The 17,749-nt window shown below is 38.4% G+C and overlaps 2 protein-coding genes across 2 annotated transcripts; one reads left to right on the top strand and one right to left on the bottom strand.

The window, feature by feature from the left end:
• The first annotated feature begins 54 nt into the window (after positions 1 to 54).
• Positions 55 to 1,332, top strand: LOC145478270 (uncharacterized). Its single transcript, XM_081456233.1, has one exon. The coding sequence runs from the start codon at positions 55 to 57 to the stop codon at positions 1,123 to 1,125; it is 1,071 nt and encodes a 356-aa protein (XP_081312359.1). The 3' UTR covers positions 1,126 to 1,332.
• Positions 1,333 to 2,311: 979 nt separating this feature from the next.
• Positions 2,312 to 13,850, bottom strand: LOC145478256 (beta-TrCP-like). The gene is made up of 13 exons (XM_081456211.1): positions 13,478 to 13,850; positions 13,145 to 13,379; positions 11,194 to 11,380; positions 10,387 to 10,477; positions 9,607 to 9,744; positions 8,523 to 8,641; positions 8,111 to 8,216; positions 7,167 to 7,310; positions 6,301 to 6,419; positions 5,738 to 5,800; positions 5,493 to 5,540; positions 4,321 to 4,399; positions 2,312 to 3,866 (listed from the first exon to the last, which is right to left on the bottom strand). Exons 1-13 carry the CDS (start codon positions 13,625 to 13,627, stop codon positions 3,723 to 3,725), a joined length of 1,623 nt encoding a protein of 540 aa, XP_081312337.1. The 5' UTR covers positions 13,628 to 13,850; the 3' UTR covers positions 2,312 to 3,722.
• Between the last annotated feature and the right edge of the window lie 3,899 nt (positions 13,851 to 17,749).

Raw genomic sequence — 17,749 nt, 5'->3', positions numbered from 1 at the left:
ATGAAAAGTTGCTAACCCTCCCCTCCCAACGTAAACTTACAACGTGGCGGAAAGATGGCTGGTTTCGTGACAGCGAATCGCTGGGCAACAGGGGTTGAAACTCATAAAACTACAGAAGGACGAATTTTGTGTACAGGAGTTGGATGTGTTGGATGTTTTCCTGAAGTTTTAACCGAAGAAGCTAACGAGCTTGGAGTCTGTGACGTGGATCTGTCGGGAAGCATTTTAGGTCTTCGGCCGTTTTTAGACGAAGAAAATTCCCGGGAAAACTTAAAACTGAAAGGAAAACACTTTTCAAGGAGAAAAAAGAATTTAAAACCAAAGATAAAGGGACGCAAAAGAACCATGAAGGAGAAAAAGGTTTCTTCCGATGGAGATCTGAGAGACTTTGAAAATGACAAAAGCAAATCTGGAGATGCCTCAACTTCCGAAAATATGCCCCAAACAACTTCGACCGTAGCGACGCAGACGGAGCCGTCCGAATTGGGAATTGATGGTCAACCGCTTTCAAAACTCGAAAATGATGTGCACAGGCAAAATTTACTAACTCTTGAAGAAGGAAACAGGGCTGACACAGAGGGAAATCCATTTAACAATCACGCACAAATTGGCGCTAATTGCAACATTGTTCAAGTTGACGACAACGTAAACAAAACACACAGGAATCCAGTGGGTTTATTTACTCGCTCATCTGGCTCAAGATTCGAAAAAATCCACGATAAAATGTACATCGCAAGTGTTAAGAATATAGCGCTAAGTTCGTGCGATAGTAATCTCACTTACAAAGACACTATTACCGAACACGCGAAGGACTTTATGACCACAACAGAGCAACAACAGCTGACCTCAACTGGAGAAGAGGCAGTGTGTTTTTTCTTTGCCTTGGAATACTACAATAGCCATCGAATGTTACCGGACTTTAGGGTCATGGAGATCGTCGAGGCACTCAGTAAAGACGTGGATCTCAAGGACATTAAGTGTGTTCAAAGAATTTCTCGGCGATGGCATATGGTATTAAAAAGTCGCAAATACATCAGGCTTTTGCGACACTCGGGATTGAAGTTGAGAGGGAGGGTGTACCAGCTTATAGATGACGTTGATGGATATTTTGATGTGGTTCAATGAAAGAATCGAGTGGTTTATTAAACTTGAGTATGACTTTTTATATCTTATTGAGTCTTAAACTGTTCTGTCACTTGTCATCAGTGGTAGACTTGCAAACCCAACTTTTCAATGAAGGCATGCAAACAGGAAAAGCTTGGCCTTCTGTACCCCTCCCCACTCTTGATCTCCCACTTTTCCCTTCAAATGTGGGAAGCGGGGGGCGGGGGGGGGGGGGGCGGTGGAGTTGGGGGACAATGTTGTTTAAAGGGATGAGAGTTGAATCCCACCCTAAGCCCAACCCCTGGGCTTGCACTGTAGGCAGGTGAGACCACTAACATTTTTGTTTCCCAAGAATATCTATATTCCCTTTGTGGGAAACAGTCAACATCATTTGTTACAACCTCAAAGTAACCATTGAGAGCAGGGATAAAAATGCTAGCTATATAAAAATTGCAGATATTTCCTGACAACTTTCTCCAGCAGATATACAAAAACAACACAACAACAAAATATGAATTCTGTCAACACTAATTTGCCCAGACCTTGAACAATAAAAATTCAAGATGTGGTCTATCATTACTAACATCAATTTTAGTCATTTCAAGTTACATCTATGAACCCAGGAAAAGAAACACGCCAATGTGCAAGTGACACTGGCACATGGTCAGTGCCATGTAATTATATAACATTTATGGTTATATAATAAGTCAAAGTTATATAACCTTTCTAGCTGCTCATGTGTGACCCAAATCTGAGTATCCTGTTCAAATATAGTCCGAAGTTAGGAATATAACGGCTGTCTCAGCACATCACAAAGTATTTTTTTGCTTTTCACTTCACAAGATCCTACCAAATATAGGATCATCACCTCCCAAAGGTTTCCTCTGAGTGAAGTTCATTTGCCTTACAAGAAACTTCTTTTTTGGGGAGATGAATGTTCATGTCACAAGAGAGGAACAAAAAGTTCCGAGTCCCTGAAGGGATAAATACCATGACCTCCCAGATGCCAGTGGGGTGCTCTACACTCTAGCTATAGACCACTTAGTTAGTTCATAAGATTTACACGGTTAAGATTTTTATTTCAAAAAGCGTTTTAGTCCTCAATCAAAATTCCAAATTTTCTTCTTAATGAGAAAATACAAGACTTGATAATGACAAAATACCCTCCCTGCAATTTCTAAAACAGCAACAACAAAATGACACTTGAACAAGCAGCTGCACAAAACATTAGCAAACTGCAATTTTTATTATCGGTTCTCGATGAAACTGTACAGCCTAATTAATTACATGAACTAGTTCTCAAGTTTTTGCTTTTTTTTTTACATCAGTAATGAGAAAACAAAGAAATGCCCCATCCCTCCTCAGAAAAGCTCACTACCACCCCCTGAAATTTCTGTTTATGACTGTAAAAGTAAAAGTACTGGAGCAAAGACCATTACTATTAGGAATTCTCAGAAATGCTGAAAGTTTCAGTCTACCAACAGAAGGAAATGTCTTTAATTTATGGCCAATTTGTAGAGCAGTGACTCCATATAATTACTTAATGCCACAAAAAGTCTTGTTTTACAAGTACAAGCATAATTTAAATTATTTGCTTCATTAATCTTTATTTTGTATTAGCAGTAAACAAGGCAGAGGTGAGCCTAGCAGAATCAAAGTTTTGACAAAAATTTGTCAAGCAAGGAAACTCTTTTTTGAAGAGGGTGAAGAAGTCACCCATGAACAGCAACGACCCTCATGTCACATTGCTTCGCCTGAGTTGCTGGTAATCAGTGTAAAGCCCCAAGCCAGCATTCAAATGTAACACAATGTGTTGGGCACCTATAGTAAATCAACCAACATTAACAGTGGTGTACATACCAAGAGTTTTATCTTTCAATTAAGTTGTTGTAGAAGAATAAGAAAAATTAATCAAAACATAGTGAGGAAACCTAGGATCATTTGGTCAGACAAATCAAGTTGCTACAATTAAATAGAGTTTTTTCACAGGCAACTGTAAAATGCCACTTGCCTGCTACAGAAACAAAGTCTCACTTTACGATTGTGTAAAGAGTTTCAAGTCTTTGGATCCATGTATTATTTCCACAAAGTAGAAAATATCAGTTTTAGAGAGTCACTATATCTTATCTGATAGAGGTAGATGGCTTATGGAGGTCCTTAAAGGTGAATGACTGGGGTGCATGGAATTCTGTTGGGGAGATTTTAATCACGTCATTTTACACAATGCCTGAAGTAGTAAGTGGTTGCCAAATAACCCAAGTTGCACAGCAACAACTTTTGGCATGTTGTTGCTATTTTTGGCACGTAACACAAATTTGCCATTATTGTCTAGCTCTACAGGCCTTGTTCCCCTAATTGTAATAGTGACCTAAATGTTTAACACAATATAACAGCTGCAAGCTTAACCACCGTTATGTGGGCTAACATTACCCCTTCATGGCTTTATCCTGGAAAATAGTAAACTTTCTGTATTACTTAAGTATCTACAAGCACTCAGATGCCATGTGATTTACTACCTTACACCAACAAATAAAGTATATACAGCTATCTTAACCTCAAGAGACTTTTTTGTACAAAGATACAATAAACAGAAGACTAAGACTTGACTATAAAACAGGTCATCTTAAGGTGGTGACTGTTCCCTTTCCATTCTGGTCCGGCGAGTAATTAAGGAAATCCCACATGAGAATTGTGTCATCATGGGAACTGCTCACTATCTGAAAATCATCAAACTGCAGCCTGAAAACTCTGCCATTGTGTTCCTAGAAAGTGAAAGAAGGTGATAAATGCACAAATTAAGAACTGCCTCACAAAGGTGAGGTTGGGGGCCTGAAAAATCCAGGAGCTATTGGCAGCCAGCTCCTAGATAGAGACCACTCCTATAGGTGGCAAATCAAGGCAACCCAGTCATGAGCTTCCATGTACAAGGGAGAAAACTGGGCACATGACACAATGATAAAACAGTGGAAAGGGAGGACGGGACAGGGGAAGGGAGGGGAAAGAACCTCTGAGAAGAGTCCCAAGCTAATAAAAAACTGCTAATACTCAGGAAAACCTTGACTTAACACAAACTACTACAATGCCCTCTGGTCCAAGAACAAATGGAATACTGGCACATGCACCTTGATAATTAATTTTGTAACCGGTATTTACTTGAAATGCAGGATTCTAACTTGGTAGCAGTAAGGTGGAGTGCTACATGCATCACACACTTACCACAAGAGTTCTAAGGCACAGCGTCCCTGCTGGAGCTCTTGGATCTAAAGCAGCTTGAAGATCCCACACTTTGATTTTCCTGTGACAAAAACATACAGCATGTTACTACCACTGTCAGCAGTTTTGTAGAACAGGGAACCATTAGTGTGTGAGAGTGGATCTATAGACCTCTAACAGTAACGTCAGAACCTTACGAAATTAGGACTTGAAAAGGTGTTAGTGCATAACCTGCGTAACAAGGCCTCTGTAGTGCAGGGATTCTGAAAGCACATTTCACATCAGCTGGCTTTTGCTGGAAAATGCCTCTATGTTACCGGCAATTCCACCTTTGAAGAGGGTTATACAGGGTTATTCTCATGCGTGATTGGAAAATTATTCTTCATGATCTGTGACCTGGAGGTTTTGTGCGACCTGTGAAGAACTTGAATTATTAAACAATATTCGTGATTTTACCACTCTATTCCACGTGATTTTGAGACACCAGTCCTCCCAAAGGTTAGAGTCATCTATTGACAGTGACTTAGGCATACAATTTGCAATATGGAGCCTTGAGTTAGCCTCTCACAATTCTGCTTTCTTCAAACACTCTTTCTAGTGTAAGAGCCGGTTATTAAAAAGAGTATCTTACTAGCTTATTTTCCTGATTTAGGTAAAGGTAAAGTCTGCATGCGAGCCAAGTGGCCCATCAGGCCGGAGCTTATCCCGGTTTCTGTAGCATGAAGTGACTAGGAGTATTTCTACTCCCCCCTGGATGGAATGCTAGTCCATCGCAGGGTTACCCCCAGCATTAAGTTCGCGGGTACCCATTTATACACCTGGGTGGAGAGAGGCACTGTGAGAGTAAAGTGTCTTGCCCAAGAACACAACACAATGTCCCCGGCCAGGGCTCGAACCCGGATCGCTCAATCCGGAGACGAGCACACTAACCATGAGGCCACCGCGCCTCCCTATCTTCCTGATTTAGGAAAACAAAATTTTTACATCCGTGATCCTTTATTTTTTCCGGTCATGAACCATGCCAGAGATTCCCCTGTTGACCCTCATTAAAATGTGCTCCAAAGCCCTTTATATATAATATTCTAGGTATTGGACAGGGTAGGTTTTCTTTAAAATCTGATCAGTCCCACTCTTTTTCATAAAAATAAACAACATTTTGACTTGAAGATCCTTACCCATCATAAGCTCCACTAACTATCCTTTTGTTGTCAAAGCGAATACACCTGAAAACCAAACACCTCAGTGAGATTCAAACACACAACACTGAAATCAATCCACTACAAGGTACTCTAAAATAATTTTTCACTTTTATGAGTAGGGGAATCAGATTTGGCAATCCAACCCATACCTTGAAAACATGCTACTGTCTGGTACATGTACATTTGTATCTTAATTTGAGAGAAAATACTTCACCAATTACCTGACTAATTCCTCATGGCCTTCTAAGACTCTAAGACATGCTCCACATTCAATGTCCCATAATCTGTTAGGAGGAAGTTACAACACACATGAAAATATACAACTGCCACAAAACATTGTTGATAGTGTTAAACTACATGTTCTTTTATGGTTTCATTATTGCATTGACCAGTTGGAAAGCATTCTCAACTATAGCTCATATACATGTAACTATGAACAATCAAATTATGAACAAACACTGATAAAAGGACAGACAATCCATTCACTGGTTAAATATTACAAGATAAATATCAATTAATGAGTGGCCAATTGTAATCACTTAACAATTGAGTAACATCAAGCGAAACTCCAATATAACAAACTGCCAAGGAGAACATTGAAAAAGTGTTAACAGTAAGAAGACACTGGGTAGCCAGAATTTCTGTGCTTTACATTTTTCATACAACCAGCACTGACTTTTCTTGGACTAAATAATATGATTTTTATTACACTGAAGACTTTGCTATAAAGGGACCTCTTAAACCAGGGACCACTTGACAAATTTAATTTGCATATTTAAATTACCTTATAGTATTATCTGAAGAACCACTAACAACCAAACGATCCCGATACTGTAAACAAGCTATTCCACGCTTGTGTCCATTCAGGGTTCTGACAAACTCACAAGTGGACGTGCTCCACACCTGAAAAAAATGGGAAGATTGATTAGCAAAAATAACTTAAAACATAAGTTTAGGTACAAAGTAAACACGAAGTCACTGGACTCTTTAGAATGACCTGGAAACATCAGGACAGAAACTAAATAAGCACTGACAAGCTCCAGTCATCGAGTTATCACCAAGCTGACAGACAACATCATGCTGAAATGGTCAGATGTCACCACAATCCAATAATATTGCTCAAATCTTCACCATTTCACTTGAGACACTATTTTTGTGCTAGGTGTGTGGGATAAGTGTATGAAGAGTAGAGCAGTCTGAGAAAATACCAGTATTAGTGTATTGCTTGGTAACTCAAGGAACAACCTTACAGAAATCCATGTTACACAATTAAACATTCCTCTATTCAAAACTGCCACTGGCCAAAGAACATTTTATTATAGGGCAAGTACCATCTGGAACTCATAGGACCTTACTTTAAAACTCTGTAAAACTATTTCAATTTTTAAAAAAGCATTGAAACGTAAATCAATTGTAGAGCTTTTAAATTCATGATTATCTAAATTAGAATGTAATATTATTAATTTCAGTATATTAGTATTTAATTGTAGTATTGTACCATATTGTCTTCAAAAAGCCCCCATGAGGAAAGATAATAAAGGATGGATGGATGGATGGATGGATGTTCTTAACAGAACAAATTTAGTGCATTTTATACATTGAACATTATAGTTGGATTTGATTTTTGCAGTGCTTCAGCTACTGGAATACCTTTATAGTTCTGTCTCCAGATGCAGACACAATGTACTTGTCATCAAAGTCCACTACATTAACAGCAGCTCTGTGTCCAACCAGTACTCTCCTCAGGTTTATGTCAGTAGGCGACTGCATATCCCACACAGCTATGGATCGATCCTTTAAATGAAAGAAGTTGTGTTACATTAAATACAATGTAGGTAAATAGGTAAGTGAAAAATGCATTCAAGCCCATCAGGCTTTTGCTTATGGGTTTCTGTAGCATGAAGCAACTAGGAGTATTTCTACTCCCCACTGGAAGAAATTGCTAATCCATCGTAGGGTTACCCCCTACCTTAAAATCACCAGTACCCATTTATACACCTGATTGAAGAGAGGCACTGTGAGAGTGAAGTGTTGACGCCAACCACTAGGCATTGTGTCTCCCACACCAAATGTTAAATAAGTTAAGTAATTAAATGCTAATCACACAGATTCTTTTTCCACAGATTGACACAGGAATTTGCCTAACAAGACCTTTCTTATTTTGGTGAACATAAGGAACAGCAAGTTTGCACAAGGTCGTCACTTGACTACAACCCCCAGAACTCTGTTTGGTTTGCCTTTATTATTCTAATTTTAAAGCTGCAGTGAAGTTTAAGTAAAAAATTACCCTAATTAAAATTTTAAAAGGAAAAGGGAAGAATTCTGGTAGTTGACATAGTCAATTGACGCCATCATGCAAATGGCCTATGCAGTGCTTTTTATTATTCTTAGACCACATCATAAGAAATAAAAAAAAAACATTGTGCTAGTAAATCAAAGTCGGTTGAAAGGCATGAGGAAAAAAGTAGCAGTTGATGTCGTTCATTGATACATACTCCAATAACAATCGGCATTAAACCACTAAAGTACAAGTTTAAGCAGCTTTCTGTAAAATTATTAAATAATCAGTGCATAAAAAGTACATCAGTAGGTACCTTTGAACAGGTCACCATCATTCCTTCCTGAAATCTTAGATGAAGCACAGCCTCACAATGATGGATCAATGTGTTCAACATTTCGCCAGTATGGACATTCCATACTCTGCAAAATAAACAATCATCGTGATGTGAAGTTTATATGAAATAATTCATATATGAACTGCGGTTGTAGATGAAAGTGAAGAATGATCATCGCAGTAAATTTTCCAATTTAAGCAATTGGAAAGAAGAAGCCTGAAAAAAATCAGGGCTTCAACGGGATTCGAACCCGTGACCTCCGCGTTTAAGTATTGTAGCATCATTTTTTTTTTTACTTTCACCACTAATCTGTCTAAAATATTGAATATAGTCTTATCACTGCTAAATGCACTACAGGTATTATTAGAAGTAAGGAATGTGACAAGCATACCTGACTGTGGAATCACTTGAACCAGTCACTGTAACATTCTCATCATATTGAAGGCACAAAACAGATCCAGTGTGGCCTGTTAACACTTTCACACATTCTAAAGTGTTTTTGTCCCATATCTACGGAAAATAAACAGAAAATCAAAAAGTTATTCAACAATGTTTTTTGCTGAATTCATACCCTATTGCTAAAATAATATTGTACTTAAAAAGACTTCACCAAGAGGTTGCCAGTATAAATTGACTGGTACATTACATTTAAGGGAATACCAACATTTTCGTTTAAGGTGGCTCTCAACAGTTTCCAGCATTTTTAAGCACTTCTCATATTGCCACTCTTTTTCAGTTGACACAGCATTAATGGCATTAAACAAATACCCAAGCATTGGTGAACAACTAATAGTCACTTTCTTGGCACAACAAGTTACCATAGAAATGGTATGAGCTGACGAAAACACCCTTAAATTTAGTTGTGAGGGCTTAATCACTCAAAAGTGAGTCCAGTGACCACCATTTTTTTCCTACCAAATTGAGATTAGCATCTTATGATCCAACTTTTTGCCAAGTTTAAAAAAAAATTGTGGGAGTAGATTCAGAACCACCTTTAAATATTAAATGTTCAAAAGTTTAAGGTAGGTTTGGGTGGTAATACAGGCAATAACATTTTTTGACTTGCAATATAACATTGCAAAACAAGTTGCAAGGAAATGTTGCACCCTTTACTTGGCCTTTAGATGAAGGTAACAAAAGAAGAGGGCAACAACCTCATCCACAACAAAGCTCCAGGCACCTGTCAACATAGAAGTAACAGAGAAAGTAGGGTGTGGAGGAAAAATTTTCTTTATACTCAGAAAGAACAGTTGTTAGGTCCATTAAGTTAATCCAATACATCAATCGCTTAGAGATCAGCATTCAGTATTCCAAGACAAGGCTGAGCACTTTTTAAAGAAAGGGGACCAGAGGAGATTTGTAAAGTGTCTGGGGATGTTGGCCATGTGAAATGACCAGAAGTTACAGTTTAATGTGTTGGGTCACTAGTCAGCTTTCTTAGGTCCATGATCAGAGTTGAGCACTTAAATACATACCTTAATTGTGTTATCTCTAAGTCCACTAACTATTTTCTGGTCATCATACTGCAAGCAGTAGACTCCTTTGCTATTCTCACTGTGGCAGAGGATGCGATGAAGAACATGGCGACCACAACGCCAATTTGTGTCAATTGTCTGTTTCAAAAAAGAAGGGAAAAGAAAACACATCATTAATACACTATTTCTGTGACAGTCAACCAATGAGTGGCTGAACCCATGGTGAATAATCATAAATATAACTAATAATAATTAATAATTAAAAATTACCAATACAGTGGAATCCTGATTTCTTGAACCCTCATTTTTTCAAACCTCTCGATGACTCGAACCAAAAGTTGTTCCCTCTCCTCAGTCAAACACTGTAATTTTACCCCAGATTTCTCGAACTCTTTGATTTCTTGAACCAATATTTTCGTTTCCCTTGGAGGTTCGAAAAATCGGGATCCACGGTAATTAATAAGGATTTAGGTCCAGCAATTTATAGCAATATTATCACTGTACTTTCAACCTGATCGCAGAATTGAACAAGAAAAAAGAAATTTAATAAGCTAAAGGTGCATAAATGGGTGAAAATGGCAAAGAAAAACAGATAAATGATGTTGGGCCTCTTTCTTCAAGTTCATTGCAGTTTGCATGAAAGTGTAACCTATGATGATCAGAAATCAGCTTTGATTGTTAGGTGTCCCTGATTAAAACAAAAATTAATTTTTCATCTGCATTTGCAAATAGAGCTCGCGAATTTTGTAAGAAAATTGACTGCCCCTCAACACGGCTTACCTCAAGGTCCTCTATTATTCTAGGATACAGTCTCCTAAAGAAAGCATTGGTAGGGGGGTCTGGTACTTGAGCTTTGAATAAATACTGGCCCCTAAAAATACAAACAATGGATTATTGGTCAACACCAAGTCACAAAACAAATTACACAAACAACATGTTCCATGCAGAGGTATCACTTTGATTTTAAGACATAAAAATACATCAGGACTTAGTAATTGTGTAAATGGTTTCCCACACATTCATAATTCATCATGTTTAAACAAAGGAAGTTATACATGAACAAAACAACTACAGTGTTTCATGAAATTTCCAAACAAATCAAAGTTTGTCAAATACTCCACTGTGTGTCGTATTTTGAACTCTGTTGTTTCTCAGTGTTTTGAAATTTGAGGCAACACTGTGTCTTACTGTTGATAAATTAGTTGAACTGACTATTTAACAGTCACATTATGCCACAAGATAAAATCTGATAACACTGATAACCAATCATTGTACACAACCATGACTTGTTTTGCCACTTGTACAGGTATTTGTTCGAATTCTGATTGGCTTGCCTTTGTTATAATTGGCTTGACATTAAAGTTGGAATTTGGGTTTTCATTTTTTTTTTTGAAACTGCTCAATAGTGAGTAATATTTCAAAAAGTGGTCTTTCTCTTGTTCTGGGAAAGGATAGACAGCAGTGGTCTGGATATCATCCATGCGTTATTGCTTCATGCTGTGGAAACACGAATTGAACCTGATGAGCCACAATGCAGCCCCATAACAAACTTTTCTACTCTAATTTGTATATCATTCAAGCCCATACCATCCTCTTCTTTCTGATAATCCTCTCCACAAAGGATCTGTTCGGACTTTTCTTTCAATGAGCTTTTTCCACAGCATTCCATCTGAAATTACTCTGTTCCATTCCTTGCAAACTCTTTCTGCAGCACACAAGGAAGTGGCATCCAAAAAGGAAAGGATATTTTCAGCTATATGGTCCAAACCTTTAGCTGTAGAACAGAACAGGAAAGAACAATCACTAAAAGAAATCATGGCAATTTTTCATAGCAAATGTGTTATAAGAAGCTATACAAAAGAAGCTTGCATCCCATCAGACTTGATTAACAATGTTGTTGTAAGTCACAATAACACAAAAAAGTGTTGTGTTCTAGTACTGTCCAAAGTGCAAAATTTTATTTCGTATGCACACTATAATTAATTTTGAGGAACAACTGGATGAAAAAAAGAAAAGTTGTGGCCATTTTAATGGCGTTAATCAGACTATCTCTTGTAAATATTTTGCCCAGATTAAGATACACATATAACAAATTCCCACTCACAACAAACACATGTTCCAGTCCTAAATTCATTCTCACTTGAGATCTAGTGTCAAAGTACTCTCATGCTTCACTGCAGATGTGAATCAACATGTAACTAGTTACCACTAGCTGCATGTAGACTTGACATGGTACCTTAATTTACTGCCTCATGAAATGTGATTTACAGCTTGTACAGTTTGCAATGATTGGCCGATACTACTAAAAAGAGGCACGTCTTTGAAACAGGCATTACTACCAATTGGGATGTCTGCTATAATTGAGTTCCACAAATTGCAAAGATCTGATATAACGAATTGCCTTTTGTCTCAACTTCAACACTTTCAAAACGGTTCTGGTGCAAAATCATCCAAATGAAAAGGTTTTTGATCTGCATGAATGTGAACAATTTAACATAACAGGTTGTTAATCAAAACCCATTTCAAAACCAAGGGAAACGACAACATGGAATGGGTCATTTTTCTGAAATGAGTTAGTTCATTGACCTGTACTGCACTGATTTCTATTGTTTTTCTCTGATTCATCTTTATGGTTTCTTTAAGAGTAAAAACAAAACTTGCACTCAATGTTTGTACATCCATCAAAACAAGTCCTCCCTGTTCGTGTACATTTGGCACATTCTGTTGTTAAGAAGTACTTTTTGACATGTACAACTTGAAAGATTTATGACCAAGTTATAAAGAACATGTGGCATGCATGGAATATTAAAGCTATCTAAAGCTCAAGCAAGTTCAAATACAAGACACTTTGATTGAAGTCAGACAATGAATTGGACAACACCAAAGATGATAATCTTAGAATAATTTACGCAAGGTTTCAAACTCAAAAACACAACTGGCCTGAGGAAAAGCTAACAACAATTTGAGCTTACGTCAAAAGCTGGTCGTGGCCTCTCTTAACTCCGATTTTTGTGAACCTTATGCTTCCTATGACAACTAAACTTACTCTGGTGAACTATTTTAGATTTCTTTTATTTGTTTATAACGTGAATTAATTCCTAACGTACATAAATCTTGAGCAAACATACCTTGAACTCACGAATACGACTTAAAATTAGCGTTGTGGGGCGCACTCGCTATTAACATGGCAATTCAAGTATTTTATTATGACACACGCAATGATATCGATATTGGTTCCCTAACAAATACAGGGGAAAGTATTTTTAACCACGAAAATCTCGGCGAGTTTCGTAAGAAGCCGCCACCAAAAATAATAAACACGACGAAATCAACACATCGATGCATAAGTAACTATGATACGAACGACGCATCGAGCATTTGATGAATATTATCAACACAAAATGTTTAGTATCCTTTCGTTTCCTGGAATGACTTCAAATCCATCTTGCTACACAGTTTACAAAGGGAGCACCCGCTTAAGCCTACCGCAAAGGGAAAGGTAAACATGCCTCGGCTAAAAACGGCGTAATCAACTTACCAGGTAAAGCAGTTATAAAATCTCTTTGCAACATGGGCTTTAGATACGAATTGATATGTCCGTGTTGGTAATGGCACATTTTGGAGAGTAGATATTCTACAAATTCGACTTGTTGGGTTTCTGACCATTTCTCAAAATGCTTGGCACAAGCTTCACTTTGTTGAATGAAAAGTTCTCGGCTTCTTTCGCTCTCCTTCTCACTGGACTTTTCCTCGTCGCCATCGATAACCATAACCTAAACGAAAGGGGAATGATGTTTTAGTCAAACGTTTTAGTGAGATGATGGGCTTTAAGAGATCATATGAACCTTCATAGCACTAATTCTCTCCTTACACTATCTTCTTCGAAGCCGTAATCAATCATCTCGTCCTCCATAGTTCTAAAATACCGAAGTTTTTTTAGAAGTCCGAAAAAACTCTCTTCCTTCTGTTTGATAGCGAACCTTCCTGAGATCGTGACATCACGAAAAATTCTATTACGCATGAGCAGTGCTGCCAATTAATATTTCCAGACCCCTGGCGAGGCGAAAGCGGAAACAAATTCCGGTATCTCTTCGTCTTTTTTATGCCTATCGCAAAAATAGGACATTAATCTGGAATCTTTCCCTTACCTCTCTGTTTTCTCAGATCATGTAGTTTCATCCAGGGGCAAAAGTAACTGAGACACTGCCTGAAAACAAACCTTTTCTCTTCAAGCGTGATGTATCCTTTCGACTCAATCCCATGTTGTAGTCACGTGATAGTGTCGACAAAGCTCAACTCTGTTTGGGTACTACCGGGAGGGTTTTTTTTGTTTTGTTTTTGTTTGTTTGTTTGTTTGTTTTTGTTTTTCATTAAAGGAGGTACGTTTCTTGGTTAGAAAGCTTCTGCAATAGGCCACGTTCGATAAGTCAATATTCTAACATGGCTCCGAGGCTTTCGGGTCAAAATTGCAAAAGTTTAAACTTCCTTTTGCCTCTCAATTCCCAAAAGAGACTTGGATACAAAGAAAACAACATCACCAAATATAAATAGAAGTTTGTCCTGAAAGCCTCGGAGCCATGTTAGAATATTGATATATCGAACGTGGCCTATATACTGTACGGAAAAAAATTATCAGTTAAAAAAAATAAAGAGGCTTTGACTGACGTTCTTCACTGCTTGTAACGTGGAAAGGCTCACGCAGAGGAGTCGGAAGAAACGGAAGGAATTTACTGAGATGCAAAGGAGAAATGCTGGGGGTGTTGAGTGTGCAAGTCGGAGTTGAACTGGAATAATTTCTTCCACTGCTGCATCATACGTGGATTTAGGGAGTATTAAAAAGGCCATTGCCCTTCCCCTCCCCCTCCCTCGCTTTTTTTCTGGAATATTAATTTTGCTTCTATAACCAACTGTCTTACGAGAGGTATTGTAGGATGTTCATTAGCTGTGAGTACGGGGCGAGGCTGTGCTCTCGCCGAATTATTTTTTTGTCCCTTTCTGATAGTCATGTGAAGCATCGTGCCTAAGATAAACACTCTCGTTCCCAGAGTTTTTCCGTTGAAATTTAGAAAGGGTGGGACCCTGTAGACACATGAACACGGATCAGGATAACTAAGACGGTCAACTCAATCCTGTTAGTCCTTATGCACGAATGAAGAGCAATGATGAGATGGGCTCAGAGGGCAACGACAGCGTCATCCACTGAACTGCGCACCAGTTTCCTCTTTCCTAATTTTCGCGTCAATCCTGAACATATATAATGAGGCTTTATTTTCGGTTGCTTACAATGCTAGTTAGCGCCTGCAAAGATCCATTCCCGCATCTTATTCTTGTTTTATTTCATACATTCATGCATCAGATCTCTCATTAATCGCTTCACGGGTGTAACAAAAATAAAGCTCCCAGTGTTTTCATCACGCTCCGCGGTAACCCGTTTTCACAGAGTCCTTGAAATCACTTTTATATTTCTATTTTTGTATATGATCAGATTTTTTTTACAGATCCTACCGTATAGCAGCAGCATTTTCGTTTGCGGTCCCTTGCATCATTTGTATTCACTTTTTCAGGCTTCTTTTTTCGCTCATTTTAGGCGTACCTCATTTTATGAGGGAATACTCCGCATATCTAGGAAGCGCTTTGTTACGCTTCAATCATTTCCAGCAGTGCTGATCTTTCTTCACATTGGTGACCATTGGTGGTGGCTGGTTACCTCATGTGGACACTTTAGTGTGATCTAAACGAAGTGATGGTATAAACAGGCGGCAAAATCAGTGTGGCGTGGTGTTCACTTTTTTTTAACAAAAACACGTGTACACGTGTGGAAAAGGAACCAAGCGAGACAGGTCAGACAGAGATTTCTTCCGGAATATTCCTCGGGCAATCCCCTCTAAAGCCGTCTATATTCTGGAAAACTGAACGAGACAGATTTAACAGAGGATCCAAAGAAATAGCGTTGCTGAGAAATATACGCCTTGCACAAGAGGGGAGAAAAATCATCAAGACACTCACTGAAGTATAAAAGGACAAGACCCAAACGCGAGGTAACAAACTTTAAACTGAAGGATAGGCTTTCTGAACGAAATATTGTTGGTTTTTTGGTCTTCACGTGATTTCTTTCTGTTTCTGGGGATGTTCTTCATTCAGTTGCATTTGTTGCAGGATACGGACAAACCTTTTCAACTTGAGGGAGTATTTAAAATTGTCGATCTAAAACTTGAATGATCACAAACATGTAATAAAAATGGAGGGCCACCGAGCTCTTTTTTGTGCAGTATGAATAGTAACTATTTGACCCTGGAGATTTTCTTTTAGGACCCTTTTTCAGTAAGTAATCAGAAAGGCATTTTACTAGAAAAATAAACGTAAAAACATGATTTTCGTTGGCATCTTGTCGCCATTAGGGAGCTTAAGAAAACCACGATGGCAACGGCAACGGCAACGACAAAAGGTTTAACGAGGAGAACAATGGCTGTGCACGTGCGTTATAATTCTTGGTACATTTCTTTGCCGTCCTCTGCGAAACAACAACGTGAAATGACCAAATTTCGCGTTGTCTGGAGAACGTGAACCATGAAGGCTATTTTTAAATTTTTAATTTGAATTTATCGATGTGTCCTAGATTCGGTTTCGTGATAGTTTTGACAGTGATAAACAAAGTTAATGACTCTAGGGTATCGCGAGATTCCTAGGTAAGATATAAAATCATTTCTTAATCGGCGTTGTCCTCGGCGTCGCCGTCGTGGTTTCTTAAGCATCCTAATATCAGATGCAGATGTAAAAAGGTTCAGTTAATCTTCATTTGATAATGGCTACAAGATGATGCCGAAACGTCATGTTTTTTAGTTTATTTTTCTTATAAATAAAATGTAATCAGAAAGAGGTACTATGATTTCTGAAAACGTTATTTCTTGCATTAGATGTTGGAGCCGTTCAACAAAATAGATTTGGAATCTATATGGTGAGCTGATTAAAGAATTTTTAACTTCCAGTTCAGCAAAATCGCGACTTTCTGCATACCGTATTTCATTTAAATTTATTTTACAAACTGAAAGAGTGGTCATCGTGCTCGTTTAGGAGAAAACGAGCATTTATTTCCCTGTCGAGCTTAGCTCGACGGAATATCTCTTATGTTATGTATACGCATGGAAATGCGCTTGTGTACATGCGCACGGAAATCGTGGCGAGAAACGGCATTAGGGTACGTTCCTCTGGGGTGATCTGGATCAGGATCAGTGTGATGCCATGGTATATCAAAGAAACCGATGATCGCGGACTCGGACCTAGTCACGGACCCGTGGGGTACTCCCAGAAAAATTGGGTGGGGGTGTGCGGCCCGCTTTCCAAAACCCTTACCCTATTTATGACCAAAAATCTGCGATTTTCCCTACCCTGTTTATGACCTGACCAAATTTATGACCTGACCCTTGAATCCGATACCCTGTTTCAGACTTGCCTTAAAATTAGTTCCCTAGTTCAGACCAATGTTAAACTGCTGTGGAATAATTTGTGAAGGACTTTTGTTGATTAGTCTCCTCCGCAGCCGTTTTTTGGGATGTCACGCAACACTCCCCCAAAGAAAACTTTGGGGGAGCGTTGCGTGACATCCAAAAAAACGGCTGCGGAGGAGACTATTTGTTGATGGGCTTATCGATAATGATGAAAAAAATAACCTCTTCTAAAAAAAACGTACCCAATTGAAGACTTGAGTGCAAAAACTATACCCTATTTATGACCATAATGGCCAAAATTATACTCTTTCAGTATGACCAAAACGGCTGAAAAACCATACCCTTTGGGGCCGCACATAACTATATAGCCCATATAAGGGAGTTTCCCCATCCCCCCTCCCACCGGACCCATGATCTGAGTGATCTTGGATCAAGAGAAAACAAACAGCGGTAACAAACATAACAAAAAGATTACGCATGGTATATTCAACTTGACGTTTTGTATGTTACAGCACACATCTTCAGAAGTGACGGTTTCAAAATATGACAAAATTTAAAAAGACTAAAACTAAAGCGAGGTATTGGTAACTAGCTAGAAAACAATAAACAAAAGAAAATACATCCGGTGTAAATTAATAAAGAAATAGTTTTCACTACCGACGTTTTTCATTTCGGGCGGGTTTTAAGTCCCGTATTAA

This window comes from Orbicella franksi, chromosome 2, assembly GCF_964199315.1.
Source record: "Orbicella franksi chromosome 2, jaOrbFran1.1, whole genome shotgun sequence".
Taxonomy (NCBI): Eukaryota; Metazoa; Cnidaria; class Anthozoa; order Scleractinia; family Merulinidae; genus Orbicella; species Orbicella franksi.
Note: the sequence above shows the minus strand (reverse complement) of the source record. Positions and strands in the feature narration are given on the sequence as shown.

What these genes read in the sequence shown, in the direction of transcription:
- LOC145478270 (XM_081456233.1), top strand. Translation starts at nt 55, where the DNA reads ATGGCTGGTTTCGTGACAGCGAATCGCTGGGCAACAGGGGTTGAAACT.
- LOC145478256 (XM_081456211.1), bottom strand. Translation starts at nt 13,627, where the DNA reads ATGCGTAATAGAATTTTTCGTGATGTCACGATCTCAGGAAGGTTCGCT. An exon ending in ACGGCTTCGAAGAAGATAGT is followed by an intron (nt 13,380 to 13,477) that starts GTAAGGAGAGAA and finishes CCTTTCGTTTAG; the next exon opens with GTTATGGTTATCGATGGCGA. An exon ending in GTTAGTGGAGCTTATGATGG is followed by an intron (nt 4,400 to 5,492) that starts GTAAGGATCTTC and finishes TTTTTGTCACAG; the next exon opens with GAAAATCAAAGTGTGGGATC.